This window comes from Peromyscus californicus, unplaced genomic scaffold (genome assembly GCF_007827085.1).
Source record: "Peromyscus californicus insignis strain IS unplaced genomic scaffold, ASM782708v3 Scaffold_21__1_contigs__length_65335640, whole genome shotgun sequence".
Lineage (NCBI taxonomy): Eukaryota > Metazoa > Chordata > Mammalia > Rodentia > Cricetidae > Peromyscus > Peromyscus californicus.
This window is the reverse complement of record NW_026294514.1, coordinates 25,473,319-25,489,796: the sequence shown is the minus strand read 5'-3', so window position 1 is coordinate 25,489,796 and position 16,478 is coordinate 25,473,319. Positions and strand designations below refer to the sequence as shown.

The window sequence follows — 16,478 nt, the reverse complement described above, 5'->3', positions numbered from 1 at the left end:
ACACACCTTTAATCCTATCACTTGAGATCTCATGCCTTTGCTTGGGAAGCACACAGGCCTTTAATCCCAGGAAGTGATATGTCAGGGCAGAGAAAGGTATATAAGGCGTGAGGAAACAGGAACTCACTCTTTTTAGACTGAGGATTTTCTAGAGGTAAAAACTAGTGGCTGGCTGTTCTGCTTCTCTGACCTTTCAGCTTTCACCCTGGTATCTGGCTCTGGGTTTTTTATTAAAAGACCATCTAAGATACAACTTGTATCTGCCCAAAAAGTCGGTATCTAACACAGTGGTTCTCAACCTCCCTAACGCTGCGCCCCTTTAATACAGTTCCGCATGTTGTGGTGACCCCCCCAACCATAAAATCATTTTCACTGCTACTTCATAACTGTAATCTTGCTACTGTTATGAATCGTAATGTGAATACCCGATACACAGGATATCTGATCTGTGACCTCTGTGAAGGGGTCAACACAACTGAAGGGGCTGCGACTCACAGGTTGAGAACAACGGCTCTAACAGTACAAGAAGGTGAGCAACAAGATGCCATTGAAATCTGAAGTGAGACAGCCTGCTCATGTTTCCCTCCTGGGAAGAAGGCTCTCACTAGCCCACTTTATTTATTATTGTCATGAGCTGAACCCAGCTCTTGCACATGCTAGGCACATGCTCTGTCATTAAGCTACCCCCGTCTTGTTCCCACTTTCAAACAACTTACATGTTAGTAATTCTGAAGGGGGAAAAAGGAGCTGAATAGCTCTTGCAATTTCAAACTACTATTTCATATCACAAAGCATATTATTTCTTCTGTTCCATGAACTATTTCCCTACAATGAAGAAAATTCAGTATAGAAGTTTTCATCCTAAAGAAAAAAAAATTCTGGGGTTGATAGTGACTATCACCTAGGAGTCAGTATCCTGCAAATCCTGGGGAACCCTCCGCTGGGAATTCTGCACCCATTTCATCTAGAAAGTCCATGTGCTCCTCCATCCAGCATCCCCTTTCAACACACCAGCAATCCTTCCCTCTCCATAGTATGTCCGTTTCTTTCAGAGTTCACCTCCTGCTTTGTGGATTCCTAATTACCCGACTCCCCTTGGGCTCCCCGGGGCTTGTCGTGAGTGCTGTGTTCTAGACGCTGACCCTTTCGTTGGGTACTGCTGACAAACTTCTCCACCCACTCTGCGGCTGTCCCCACTCCATTAACTGTTTCCTTCTGTGTGCAAAGCTGTTTAATGTCGTGAGATCCCTCCCATTTGTCAACTGTTGGCCTCATTTCCTGATGACTAGAGTCCTATCGAGAAAATCCCTGTCTACACCTAGAAGTGGTTTCCCTACTTTTCCCTGAGTTCTCTCCAGACAGACAGAACTGGCCACACAGCTCTTCACATGGTCAGGCTGATAGCACATCTTTGCACCATGCCCTCGTCAATTCAGGCTCCTTCTTTCTCTTCTAGAACTCTGTTTCGTGTTACTGCCCCAGAGGCGGTTTCCGTAAGTGTCTACTCTCAAGGTCTCCCCCCTCCTATTTCCATGGTATCTTCAGACCACTCCTGACCTATGGCTTTAGAGGCAGACCAGCCATCTCAAAAAGAAAAAGAGGGAGGGAGGGAGGGGAGGGAGGGAGGGAGGGGAGGAAGGGAGGGAAAAGAAAAGAAAGGAAAAAGAAAAGAGAAACATAACGGGCTGAGCTTTCCTTTCTCACCTGGAACAATCTCTGAAATTCGGGATTTGGGATTTTGGAGGTTGGAAACAAGTCTTCAATGGCGTCTTCTTCCTCGCTTCTCTTTACCAAGCTCATAGACTCAATCAGATCGTCGACAGCACTCAACTGTGCCTCTTAAAACAGTGATAAACAGAGAAGCAAACAGAACAAAATAGATCATTTCTATCATTTTCCATCTCTGAACGCAGCAGCACTGGCAGGTCATTCAGCACCTGCTCTGCCCAAAAGCATCCCTAGTTATGTAAGTGCTTCTTCCCCTGACCCTCGGTTTGCTCATCTGAGAAATAGGTATCAAGAGTAGTTAACCTGGGGGGCTGGAGAGATGGCTCGGAGGTTAAGAGCAAGATGTGGTTTCCAGCACCCACAACTGGCCGTAACCCCAGTTCAAGTCAATCTAACACTGTCTTCTGCCCTCTGTGGGCACTAGGCATGCATGATACACAGATATACATGCAAGCAAAATGCCCGTACACATCAAAGAAATGTCAAAAAAAAATAATAGTTGACTCTCTAGGCGTAGGGGCACACCTTTAACCTCGGCACTCCGAGGGCGGGGGCAGGCAGAGCTCTAAAACTTCTGGGCCAGCCTGGTCTACACAGCAAGTTCCAGGCCAGCCAGGGCTACAAAGTGAAACTTTGTCTCAAAATAGGAAAACAAAACAGATAGGTGCCCCCTTGACTCTTCCAGCTCTACCATTCAGTGAACCTTCGGCAACGGAGTGGAGTATCAAAAGCTAAGGAGTCTGTTCCAGAAAAATATCCCTGCCGTTAAAAAGTAAAGCAACTCCTATGCAGACCTGAACAAAATATTTAGTATCCAATGAGCTAATATTTCTAAGACAGTAATTAGCTAAAGAGGAAAACATTTCAAACAACAGACAACTCCCTAATGAAGCGAAGCTTTCTAAAGACCTTGTGTGAGTTTCAGCGGAGCCCAGCAGGAAGACACCCTGGGCCACAACAAACACGATCCTTCATCTGGTAGTGTCGCCTTCTCATCTGGCCGGGCCACTGAGCACACGACACACACCTGAGAACATCCCATCCAAACCCTAAAGTTCCTTGTGGCAGAAACATGACAGTTTCTCCATGATGTCTCACTTAATCCCTAGCAAGTAGTGCCCTTCAATCAAAATCAACCAAGTCAATACAAATGTCACAGCCCAAAGCTACGTGGATGAGAAGCAAGTCTTCCCTGGAAAGCTCTGACTCTCCCACCACGTGCATGCCTTTCACTCTGCTGGTTCACAACGGTTCACAAGGCCATCCAACTAAAGTACTGTTTCTAACGTCAATCACGGGCCGAAGGTGGAGAGGCGAGCCATTTCAAACAGTACCTTATGCCTCCATTCCCTGCTCCTTAAATGTCACGCGATGACATTTCTGTCTGCCTGGGTCTGAACCTTCCACAGGCGGCATCAACCATCGCCATCACAAATGATGAGTGCAGGGTCCACCAGGCCACTCAGGATCTCTTTCTTGCACACAGGAACATTCAGCGAGTCCCACGTACTACACGCCAGCTAGTCTCGTGCTAGAGCACTCTGCTGTTATAAACTCCTTCCTAAACACCGCCCCGGGAAAGTTGCCAATAGCTGTAGAAAAGCCATCAAGTCACAGGAAATGGACCAGCTGATCAAAAGATGTCCAACTTTTAGATTCGGGCTGATTTCTAGAATAACTTCTCAGCAAGTTTGGAAGGAGGGCTGGGTACAGCTCCGTGGTCAGATTGACTGCTAGGATTCATGAGGCCCTCAGTTCACTCCCCAACACTTCCTAACTTAACAAGTCATCAAAAGACAATCAACAGCACACAACAACTTCCCTTACATTCAGGTCCACACACGGCTCCACCATGAGAGAAAGAGACCCAGCTCTAGAGAAAAGGACGCTAGCCCCAGGGACCCGTTTGATGTCTTGGTCTTTTGTATAGAACACTGATCCCAAAGGGCCTCACCCTAAGAACGCACAGGGAGAACCCCATTTTCAAAGTCACTTCACCCTACCGTGACTAGATAATACAGTCAGCTTGTAACCTAAAGCGTCCACCATCATCTGTTATATTTCTGGAACTCTCTCTCCTAAAGCCTCTATCATTATCCACTGTTGTTTATTTTTTTTTCCGGCCTATGTGTGTGTTGGGAGGCGGGGGTTGCATTCTGCCCACAGCTACACAAACAGTGAGCTGCCCGGAAGACAGCGCTGATAACTGTGAGAATCCCTCTGGCACCCTGCCATCTGCAGCCAGCTGTAACTACTGGAAGCTAGCAACAAGCCACAGAGAGAAGGGAACTGCGGCCATAAACTACAAAGGAAGGACAAAGCAGAAGCAGCGCCCTGAACCCGCACTCTCGTCCCAGCTCCATCAGGACATGGACGCACGCGAGTGAACCCGCTTCAGCAAGAGCACACTTCCTGCTCACAACTGGAGAAGAGACATCCAACGAGCTGCTCTTCGGATGCATGCCGATGCATGCCGTAAGTCAGAAGGGAGAAGCCGACAGTTGGCAGGGTGAGGAGAACCTGTTCCCTATCAGAACACCTGCGGAACCATGCTCATCATTAGTGCGAGTGTGTGATTAGAATCCAACTACCTCACCCCATGAAGTCCTGGCCCCATCCACAGCTGCAGCCAGGTGATTTCCTAAGAGCCGGTCTGCGTGAAGAGCCATTAGTGAGCTAAGTGGAAATAAACTCACCTGTGGGAGTGCATTTCTTATTGTTTTTCAGTGATGAAAACATGTATTGCCGCAAGTCTTCCATGAAAGGCAGCTGCACATAAACTAAACACTAATGAGAGAGAAAGGAGATAAAAAGCAGAAACCATCCGATTAATGGAACTACATATAAGTGATCCCAGCTGCTGGGGAAGAGGCACAGCAGAAATATTTCAAAACTCAGCCTAAATCTGACAAATGTAAAATAGAGCATTTTGACTCTTACTAATAACTTCACAATTACAAGCAGTATGATAGATACCAGACACAAAAGAGATGCCTCAAAGGAAGGCTGCTGAATAACTGTAACACAGGACCAAGCAGAACAAACGGGGAAGCCTGGACGGCAGGACATCTGACTGGGAAGACCATCTCCACCGTCTCTTACAGTCCTGCCACACGGAGTCCTCTGAGGAATGGGAACAGAGCGATCCTGACCTGTACTTTAAATAGGAAAGCCTCACACAGCCCGAACTTCACTCGGCTCACAATAAAACCACATCCACAGCCTGTATTCGTGGTCCTGATCAGCTAAACTGGAGGTGATTTCTCTTCCCACAGGGCTCCGAAAAGGCCAAGAGGATGAGAACTCCGAGACAGCCTTGTGTCACCTTTACTGGTTTAATAAAAGTCCCTTAAATACTTTCATGAGTCATGTTGTTTTCTAACTGAAAACCTGGTCACAGATCCGCAATCCCAACATTCTCTGGGAGTTTGCAAGTGATTCAGAAAATGAGTCCCACTCAGAACTAGAATACGTATTTTAACAAGATCCCAAAGCAGTGCTTAGAATAAAGGGACAGAGGGAAACGAAGTAACCCGGGGTGAAGAACAGCCTAGCAGGGGTGAGGCCCTGGGCGGGACGGGATGGATCCCCAGGACTGCAAAAAAAGGATTTTTTTAAAAGGAAAGGTGGAAAGGGGCAGGGGAGGCTGAAAAGGCCTGCAGGTTTTACCTCATAGGCATCCTTAATATAAGGGAAGGCTACGCCGACCTGAGGATTAGCTCTCTTGTCGTAAGCGTACCGAACGATGGCGACCATGTTTAACTCGTCCAAAGCATGAATAAGGGAAGAGAGAGCAACAGAGGCCGCCTGCAAGAGAGAGGTGTGTGTGTCAGCACAGGTCCAGCGGGTGAGAGTTCCACACAAACAGCACATCCTGGGCACTGACACGGGGTCTCTGCCACGTCTTCTAACCCACTTCAGATCTGTCTTCCAAATTCCCAAACACTGTGCACTTTTCCTGTATCACAGCTAATCTGTACCCAAGTTAGCTATGTGTATCCCATCCCTTCATGAAAACCTATGGCCTCAATATCTTGCCATCAAAATTGCCTACAGATTTCAAAAGAGATAAATCTCCCTCATTTCAAGGAATACTTACATTAAGCCTATTCTTTGCTAGGTTCCAAGGCCTTGTCACAGAACTAAGAGGACTTCCTGACTTTACTGAGCAAATGTGTTCTTTATTAGTGGAAATGAGACATATAGCAAACACAACATGTATGTTCTAATACTAAATCTCATAAAAAAAAGAACCAGGAAAGCACAGAGTCTAGGGAAGAGACTATTTCTAATTTGCTTGAAATCTGAATTTGTGTGTCTTTGACAGGACCAATCAGGACATTCAATGTCAAGGATGGTGGGTTAATGATTATCTTCTAAATTATATCAACACTAATCCTGCATTTAAGTCCTCTCCCCTTCTCTTCTACACACAGTGCAAATCAGCACATAATTGATACAATCTCTACACACACACACACACACACACACACACACACACACACACACGCGCACAATTATAAGCAAATAACCAGAGGAGGAAATGTAAGGAGTTATTCACAGAAAACCGTAATTGAAAAACAGTAACATTCACCTACTTTACCAACCCCTACGACGACGCACATGACTGGTACTACTGGAGACTGCTTGCAGACTTCCAGAGATGGGTGGGCATCTGACTACCTCACGAGAAAGCAATCCATCTGGAGTTAGTCATCTTGGATGACAGAATGATTCATTGGGAGCAGAGCTCCCCACCTGTTGGTCGCAGTTCGCTTCTCTGGTATGAAGCACAGATTAATTTCTACTCCACATGATCCCCCTCAAAATGTATGAAGACTGCTATTACATCTGTCACGGCCCTCCCACTCCCCGTCTACCCACACAAGTCCGCCGCATGCAGTTTTTACTGGAGTCCTCACACAGCATACTTTCCCTGCTCTCCTCTCACATGCTCCAGTTAGATAACGTCAGTTCTGACTACCACATCGAAAACTGACAGACACCAAAGAGCCATTAGGAAATGAAGATGTCTTTTCTCAAAAAACTTCAAAGTGGCCAGGTGGTGGTGGCACACGCCTTTAATCCCAGCACTTGGGAGGCAGAGGCAGGAGGATCTCTGTGAGTTCGAGGCCAGGCTGGTCTACAGAGCAAGTTCCAGGACAGGCTCCAAAGCTACACAGAGAAACCCTGCCTTAAAAAAAAAAAAAAAAAAACTTCAAAGTGACCCCATAATATATAAAAATTCATTATATAAAATTGAGTCATATCTGTCACAATCCACAAAAATAGAAATCGAAGGCCTATGGGAAAGAAAAAAACCCCAGGTCACCAATATCTGCCCCAAATTATCTCAAGGAACCAATTGGAGACAGCCTGCCCTACCTCTAGATCGATCTGTACGTAGTAATGACTGCACAACAGTCAGCTGGAACCTTGGGGCTAGACTTACCTACCCACTTCCACAGAGTGTCAATCAAGACTTACCAACTCCCTAGAGCACCGAAGTGCCAATGAGCTATCTTTCACGATAACTGCGCAGCTTCCCTGGTCCTATTAAAACCCTGAACCTTCCTCTGTCCTTCAAGCACACCGGCTCCCAGGCCCATGTATGCGTGCCCTAGTGCAGCCCCGGTCCTTATTCCAAACACAAGCTGCTTCGTTAGAAACTTGTCCCTACGGTTACACTTGACTCTGACAACAGAAATTAGTCACTTATGTGACAAATCTGAGTTGCAGTTCACGTGCCTGAACACAGCTCTGCAATAGAACATTTTCTCACTGCACTCCTAATGGTTCTCATGAGGTAGTCAGAATTCCCTTTGTGGAAAAGGAAAACAAGGGGAGATTAAATCCACAGCTGAAGTTTAAAAAGTCATGGTTTAACAATACACGCCAGACCAGAGCAGCACAATTTCTAAGAAAGCTTGACTCAGGTGAAAACCATGACCTAGAATTGTCAAATGTGAAGTCATATATGTGTTGTAAGGAACTCACCCCCACTCTGTAAAGTGGAAGCCAAGCATCTTCTCTTAATTTTAACTGTTCTCAGACAACAATCACATGATCACCTACTAGGTGAGCAGCCAGCCACATTCCAGAGGTGGGGAGAAAAAGAGATCATCAATACCATACTCCCACCCAAAATGAATCTTCTACATTAAATTCATGATTTTCTAATGCAAATACTTTCAGATTTTAGAAGCCTGCTTACTGTCTTAAATACATTCTGTATTGGGATTTTCTAGCAAAGGCCAACACACCAATGAAATAATTGAGTGCTGACTTAATAGTTCAGAAAGAAAATATGTATAGAGTGAGGCATGAGTGTAAGATGTGAAAGACAAGATTGTCAGCCAGGAAGAGACCATCCTGCCAACAGAGAATCTCGGGGAACATGGGAAAGAGGGAAATAGTCCACAGGTCAGGACTACTCTCCAGGTCCACACACCAGCACTAAACGCTCAGTGTTCATGAGAGACACGTGTCAACCTGACCTAACCCTCCTGGACACCTGACATGAATTCCTACGACTAAGTGAAACAGTTTAAAGGTTACTGCTGTGCAAGACTATGTCCTCGGGTCTTCTGTTCAAGCTAAAACAAACTCATTTATCATTTCTCCATTTTCAGAGTTAAAGGTTGGTGATTTTTCCACTGCATTTAAAACACAAAGGCAGGCCATGTGTGGTGGTATATGCCTTTAATCATAGCATCTAGGAAGCAGAGGCAAACTGATTTCTGAGTTCGAGGTCAGCGTGGTCTACAAAGTGAGGTCCAGGATAGCCAGGACTACACAGAGAAACCCTGTCTCAAAAGGGGGGGGGGGATATAAACAACCCACTTCCCTAAAATGACAGCTCAATTTTGTAGTACCATCTCAAACTTCCACACCCAACTCACCTCGTCATCTTTTGCTGCAAAGACCTTTAGAACTTGATATCCCATAAAGAATCTTCTATGGACCTACAAGGGAAGAAAAAAAGAAAAGGTTTTGAAGCAGAATAAGAAATATCTACAGCTGTAAGGTCACACATTGCTAAAACTGTCTGCTCAAAATGTTCTTACTGGTAAACAGCAAGAGTGACTAGAAACAATTTAGTTCTTGAACCTCAACTCAATGAGCACCCAGTGCATGCAATGTATCGTTCTATAACTGTATACTAAAACAGAGCAGCAAACAGGATATACCCAGGTCCTTCAGAAGCCTAGATAGATGCAGAATGAAATCCAATGCTGTATTATATATAGTCCGACATTATATGGTGTCCTAAGAACAGAGGGAACTGGGCTTGCTCGTGAGGGTTTTAGAAGATGTATGCAAAAACGGACACGTCAGCCAAGACTTGGAGAGTAGGAACTAACCAAAAGAAAAGTCTGAGGGTTGGAGAGACAGCTCAGCAGCTAAGAGCACTTGCTGCTCTTACAAAGGGCACCAGGCATGCACATGATGCGCATACATACATGCAGAAGAACACTCGTACACATAAAAATGAATACATTTTGGAAAATCCAAAGTAAAACAAGGTGTTTACGCAAGATCCTGGGCAGACATAGCAGTGACCAGCATTCTAAGCGACAGGTACATAGTACGTGTTCACGGGTACGGCTCTTACAGCAGTGAAGTGGAACAGTGCAGGGAGGGGGGAATTAGAGACTAACGAAGACTGTCTCATAAGGCCTCCAGGAATAAAGTCCTCAGGCGCGGTGACAAGCCCCTGATGAACTGCAAAGACACCAAAGCAAAGAGCCAATTCTCAGCAGGCCGGAGGCAGGGAAAACAGTTAAACAAAATGTACTGCCGCTCCTTGGCCCTCTTGAAAGGCAATCAGGGTCACAGAACGCTACAAATACCTGACTAGAAAATGAATGTTCAAGTTCCTGAAATCACAACCCCTACACCCATCTACGGAGATCAAGCTCTCACTGTCTGTGTAGCTGCAGCCTGGGGCTTATTTGGAATAAACTGTCCTGTGCTGTCCCGGGCAGCATTTCTTATCTGCCTCTTCCTGCACTCTTTCCTCTGAAGCTGAGAAACTAGGAGCACTTTACTGTAACCGCGGCTCAAGAACACTAAGCTCCAGAGGTACGAGGTCGAATAACCCTACAGTTCCATACAGCATATTCACAGAGATTTATTTACCCTGTTAGAATTTGTAACAGTCATTGATTTATTTAAAAAAAAAAAAAATAGCTAATGAGGGTGCTGGAGAGCTGGCTCAGCCGTTAAGAGCACACACTGCTCGTGCAAAGTCCCTGAGTTTGGTTCCCAGCCCTCAGGACAGGTGACTCACAACCACCTGTAACTCCAGCTCCAGAGGATCCAACACCTCTGGGCTCCACAGGCACCTACACTCACATGCACATACCTACACGCAGGTGCACACATGCTGTTGTTTGCTTTTGCCCTTTTGCTCTTTGCGGGGGGGGGGGGGGGGGGGGGGGCACCACCCAGGAAATAAATCACACACAGAGGCTTATTCTTAATTATGACTGTCCGGCCTTAGCTTGGCTTGTTTCTTGCCAGCTTTTCTTACCAAGTTTTCCCGTCTGTCCTTTGCCTCTGGGCTCTTACCTCTCTCTATTTCTGTAGACCCTTCTTTCTTACTCTGTTGCTGGTTGTGTAGCTGGGTGGCTGGCCCCTGATGTCCTCCTCTTTCTCTCACTCCTAGCTCTCTTTCTAATGATTCTCTCTGCCGCCAGCCCCACCTATCCTTTCTCCTGCCTTGCCATTGTCCGTTCAGTTCCTTATTAGACCATTAGGTGTTTTAGACAGGCACAGTAGCACAGCTTCATAGAATTAAACCAATGCAACATAAACAAAAGTAACACACCTTAAAATAATATTCTACTACATACACACATACACATAATTAAAAATAAAAGCAAATCTTTTTACGTTTATTTATATTTTATGTGCACTGGTCATCGCCTGCGTGTATGTCATTGGGAGGGTGCCAATCCCTGGAACAGGAGTTACAGACACTTGTGAGCCGCCATGTGGTTACTGGGAATTGAACCCAGGTCTTCTGGAAGAGCTGACAGTGCTCTTAACTGCTGAACCACCTCTTCAGCCACATGAACACAAATCTTTAAGAAATAGGTAATGCTGTCTTTTCCTCGTGCACCTAAATGACTTCTTCAAAGAACGGCAAGGAATTTGGAGGGAAGCTAATAGCTAAATTCTTGAAATTATATACCCAGAACACCTGACAACTTGAGAAGAGAACTGAAAAACTGCTTGGTATTTTAAAGTAAACAGTAACACACACACACACACACACACACACACACACACACACACACACACATATACACACACACACTCAGTGGTAGTGTGCTGGCTAGCAAACAATCAATCACTATCCACACACAAAACTATTTCACACCAATTCATTCCAGAAATGATATTTTGTCAACATCCCAGCGAAGACAGTGTGATTTTAAGATAACTGATAACCGCTAGTCTGTTAAAAGGGGCAGATCTGTATTTTTTTTCACAATCCGCATGGAAAACACTATGTTTAACACCTCGTGTCCTTTGGTTAAGATAATACATGAAAGCAGGTATGTGCAGTGGGCTAGTCAAAACCATGCTAACCACATGGTGAGAGTGCCACTAAATAATGGCACAGACAGGGCTGGAGAGATGGCACAGCAGTAAAGAGCACTGTCTGCTCTTCCAGAGGACCTGGGTTCAATTCCCAGCACCCACATGGCAGCTCAAGACTGTCTGTAACTCCAGTTCCAGGGGATCCAACACCCTCACACAGACATACACACAGGCGAGACACCAATGCACATTTTAAAAATACATAAATAATGGCACAGACTTTGGAGTCTCAAAATCCATGTTGACTCCCATTTCGATATAAGATCTTGGACTAGTTACATAATGGGACTAATCTGCAATGTCCTAATCTTTAAAAAATGCATAGCACAGCACATGCCTGAGAGGCTAATAATAACTGAAGGAGAATTTTTATCAAATGCTTACATGTTGGAACACTGTAATTATCCACTGAACGGTAGTTATAATTATAATATTTTCAGGATACTTGTTTGAGATGGGACTTTAAAACAAAGTTGAGTGTGGCCCTGGATGGCTGCTGGGTAAAGACATCAAACAGCACGTCTAAGCCTGTCAAGCCTGCCATCATCCTAGCTCAGGAAACCTGTGAGACCCTTCTCTCACTTTGGGGAGCAGGGGGATTCTTCTCTTTGAGATGGACAATCTTTCTTAGGTCTTTATTCAAGTCTGAACTTGAATAAAAGTATTTCCTCCTTCAAAAGCAAAATCAATAAAATAAAATTGATTTAGAAGTTAAAAAAAATTGATCCAGAAAGCATTTCAAGTTTTTAGAAGTAAAATCTGAAGTTAATAAAAGTATCTCAAAAAGGAACGTGTGTATTTTTTTCTCTCTTTTCCTCTGCTTTGCTTTGTTATTTAGCTAAAATAGGTCCCCACTTCCAGCCTGGCAGACGTGATTTCAATATTTGCAGTTGTGAATTATACTAGGTGTTCGGGGTAGTGCTTGTCTGTCTAGACACAGGCAGGGAGGGCAGTTTCAGTCAGATGTGGTGATGAACATCTTTAATCCCAGCAACTGGGAGGTAAAAGCAGACACATCTCTGTGAGTTCGAGGCCAGCCTAGTCTACATAACAAGTTGCAGGCCAGCCAGGAATACATTGTGAAACCTGTCTCAAAAATGGGAGAGGAGGGCTGGAGAGATGGCTCGGCAGTTAAGAATTCTAATTGCTGTTCCAGAGGACTCAGGTTCAATTCCCAACACCCACATGGCAACTCACTAATTCCAGTTCCAGTGACCTTGCACCCTCTTCTGGCGAGTACAAGCACTGCATGCTCATGGTACACAGATGTATACATACATTCATGCACATTAAAATAAAAAATAAAAATAGATCCTTTTTTAAAGATGGGAGACAATTTCTACAAATTGGTGTAAATAAGATTAGTTTCACTCAAAATTAATAAGCATTGCCACTAATAATCATAAATTTGAACTTTATATACTTTGCAATGTAAATAATTTTACTTTAAAGAAATTTTAGGGCCTCTAAATTTCCAAAATACAGTTATTCTCACTTAGTACATCTCATTTCAGTACATTCTTGGAGTTGTTTGTTTGTTTTGGTGTTTTGAGGCAGGGTTTCTCTGTGTAACCCTGGCTGTCCTGGAATTTGCTTTATAGACCAGGCTGGCCTCGAACTCACAGAGATCCACCTGCCTCTTCCTCCTGAGTGCTGGGATTACAGCCATGTGATACCACACCTGACTCATTCTTAGAGATTTTAAGTAAGTCTGCCCATTTTTTGGCTTATGGGGGTTTGTTCTGTTTGCTTTTTAAAGACTCTGTGTGTGTGTGTGTGTGTGTGTGTGTGTGTGTGTGTGTGTGTGTGTGTGTGTAAATGTATGCCATGTATATGCAGGTGCTCCTGGACACCAGAAGAGGATGTCAGACACCCTTGAACTGGAGTAATAGGCACCTGTGGGCCACTCCACGGCCATGGCGCTGGGAACCAAACTCTGGTCCTGGGGCAGAGTTGCCCATGTTCTTAACTACTGAGCCACATCTCCAGGCCTTGGCTTACGGGTTTTAAGAGAACTCACGAAAGTAGGGAACTTCACTGAATTAACCTAACACTGAAAGTGGATAAGGCTGCGTGCTAGAGCAACACAAAGGACTCCAAATCCAGACGACTGGATGGTATTTCTTTTCATTACAATTCCCACAAGTTCTCCATTAAAGATCTCTTCATCCCTAGGGACTTAAGGAGAAATACACATAAAACGTTAATATTTGCCGGGCAGTGGTGGCTCATGCCTTTAATCTCAGCACTGGGGAGGCTGAGGCAGGTGGAGCTCTGAGTTTGGGGCCAGCCTGGTCTACAGAGTGAATTCCAGGACAGCCAGGGTAACACAGAGAAACCCTGTCTTGAAAATTTAAAAAAAAAAAAAAGATATTTAAATTTATTAGCTCTGATTCATCATTTTTCAGTCTACCCCAAGAAGAGTGAACCTAAGCACTCTGGGAATCTCTGAACAACGCTTCCTAGGACAGTATGTGGGATCCCATGGTAAGCTGCTACACTTCCCATTGTGTCGACTTCATGTATCTGCACTTGGGTACCTAAAAGTCATGTGACTTACAGATAAGGTGCACATCCTAAAACCCTGCACCAGAAATTGAGGAGAAAGGTGCCCAACATAAATCAATGACACTCTGGACTGGAGAGATGGAGTGGCCAAGAACACATCCCTCCCTCCCAGAGGACCTGTTTGATGCCCAACATCCACGGCAAGGGGCTCACAACTGCCTGTAACTCCAGCTCCGGGGGGACCTGACCCCCGCCCTCCTTGAGTACCTGCACTCGCATACATATGCCCACACGCAGCCACACAGACATACACATAACAAACAGTACATTTTTAATATATTAAAATAAATAAATGAATTATATTGTAGGGTTTACTTGGCATTCAAAGCCTAGCGCTCTCTTGCTCGTGCTCTCTCTCGCTCTCTCTCTCTACACACACACACACACACACACACACACACACACACACACACACACACACATATATCAGTTTGATTAAGTCACACAACTACAAAAAACTAGACAGTGAGGAAATAGCTGAGTGAATGTGGTCTTCAGATTTATGTCGAGTCTCTACATCTTGGTTTTTCTTTTCAAATATGGAGAGACAGCTCAAACAGCAAACACAAAGACATGAGTTCAACCCCCAGAACCCACAGTTTAAAAAAGCCTGGTGTGGTGGCAAGTGCCTGTAACCCCGGCACTGGCGAGGTAGAGATAGGTAGACCCCTGGGGCTCACTGGTAGTCGGCCAAGCCAACCTGACAAGTTCTAGGGCAGTGAGAGACCCTATTCCAAAAAAACTCACTGGGCAGCACCCAAGGAATGAACACCTGAGGTCGGCCTCTCACGTGGACATGTGCATCCACACACAAATTTTAAAAAGAAAAAAAAAAATGGCAACACTCATCCCCAAACTACATTTTCGAAGACTTAACGGGAAATAAGTATGAACTGTAAATAAAATCACCAGTCAAAAGCTCAAGGCATGCATTCTGTTCACAACTGCGGAGTAACTGCTGTACCTGAGAAGATCTACAAAATCCCAAAACAGAGAAGCACTTCCCCTCCGATTTATATTTCATTTGTTCCTCATCCACTTTAGAGAAGGGAACTATATCGCTTCCGTAGCGGAACCCTGGAGAACGAGAGCAGAACATCTGTTAGGCATATGGGGCCTGAAATAAGCTCTGTACATACATCAACAATACACGCACTCCAGAGCCAGTATCCGTCTGCTATTCCCTGGAATCAAATCATTGCCCCCTGTGATCGACAGGGGGAAAGCAGAGGCAGGAACAAGCCACATACGCCATAGACGGATGATTAAAATCTAATTACAATTTCAGAGTAGCGTCTTCTGCAGTCTAGTTACCTTAACGATTACTCAGCCCAGAAGAAAGACTGTGGCCAACACAGCACATTAGTTATCCTCCGAAGACAGCCGTGTTGACTACAGTACGAGCATGAGCTGTACACATAATCAAAGCACATTTACTCAGAAACCCGGAGAGCCACACAGAAAATGGCCCATCGGAAATCTTCAGAACAAAATGTCCAAAACCACATGCTGGAGATAGACAAACCTTCAGCCATCTAACGGAAGCCAAAGCGCTACTTAAAAAGCATCCAATTGGCAAGTTCTATACTTTGGTATGTTTGAATTTATTTTATTACTGGAATCTGGTTGTACTTATTTTCAATGTCTTAGGTTGGATAAATACAGACTCATATGCTCCCCAAGCCCACAAGTGAAAAGTGTGACTGCAAGAGCGACCATCAAAACCCAAGAACTCAACAGCGGGAGTCTAGGGGCAGATTCTGCGATCCAGTGTCTATTTGTTCCCGATAGACTGCTGGGGTCACATATTTAATGAAAAAAAAAAATTCTATTTTCATGCATGTCCTTTTAAAAAAGATGACAACAAATTCAAAAATTTCAATACAAAAGTCAACAGGGAAACGTATGACACATGGTCCAGAGCGGTAGGCTCTAAACCAAACACATTTCCTTTCGTTTCCCAATCACTGGTGTGCAGGTAGGGGAAAGGGTATGCACACCTGTGTGCAGATGTGTGTGCTCACCTGAGTGTGTGTAGAGATCAGCACATCAACTTCCCACGTCTTCCTCTGTCATCCTCTGCCCTACTTTTGGAGAGGGTTTCTAACTAAGCCAGGAGCTCTCCATTTCAGCAATGTCAGCAAGGCTGACTGGCCAGCCAGCCCCTGGGACCCACCTGCCTCCACCTCCCCAGCACTAGGGTCACAGGTGCGCACTGCCACGCTGGCTTTTGTTGTTGCTGGGGTTTGTTGTTGTTGTTGTTGTGTGTTTTTTTGAGAGTGGCTCTGGTTGTCCTGGAACTCTCTCTGTAGACCAGGCTGGTGTTAAATTCAGACATCTACCTGCCTCTGCCTCCCGAGCGCTGGGATTAGAGGCGTGCGCCACCACGCACAGCCCCACGCCTGGTTGTTTTGTGGGTGCTGGGGATCCTTGAACAGCAAGGACTTCCCCAAGTCATCTCCCAGACCCTGAACCAAGTATTTTTCTAACTTTTTCTTGTCCTCAATCGTTTTCTTATTTGAATTAACAGTATCTTAAAAGTGTTTATTAAAACTGCCTGTGGCCGGGCG

At 45.0% G+C, this 16,478-nt stretch overlaps 1 protein-coding gene across 1 annotated transcript in view; it reads right to left on the bottom strand.

Moving 5' to 3' along the window:
- The window catches only part of Xrcc5 (X-ray repair cross complementing 5), a 99,245-nt gene that overhangs the window by 60,034 nt on the left and 22,733 nt on the right, over positions 1 to 16,478 (bottom strand). Inside the window, exons 9-13 of the mRNA XM_052749815.1 lie at positions 14,873 to 14,985; positions 8,631 to 8,693; positions 5,398 to 5,535; positions 4,425 to 4,515; positions 1,705 to 1,838 (exon numbers count right to left, since the gene is read on the bottom strand). Of these exons, the coding sequence (XP_052605775.1) occupies positions 1,705 to 1,838; positions 4,425 to 4,515; positions 5,398 to 5,535; positions 8,631 to 8,693; positions 14,873 to 14,985 (539 nt within the window). The remainder of the gene's footprint in view (positions 1 to 1,704; positions 1,839 to 4,424; positions 4,516 to 5,397; positions 5,536 to 8,630; positions 8,694 to 14,872; positions 14,986 to 16,478) is intronic.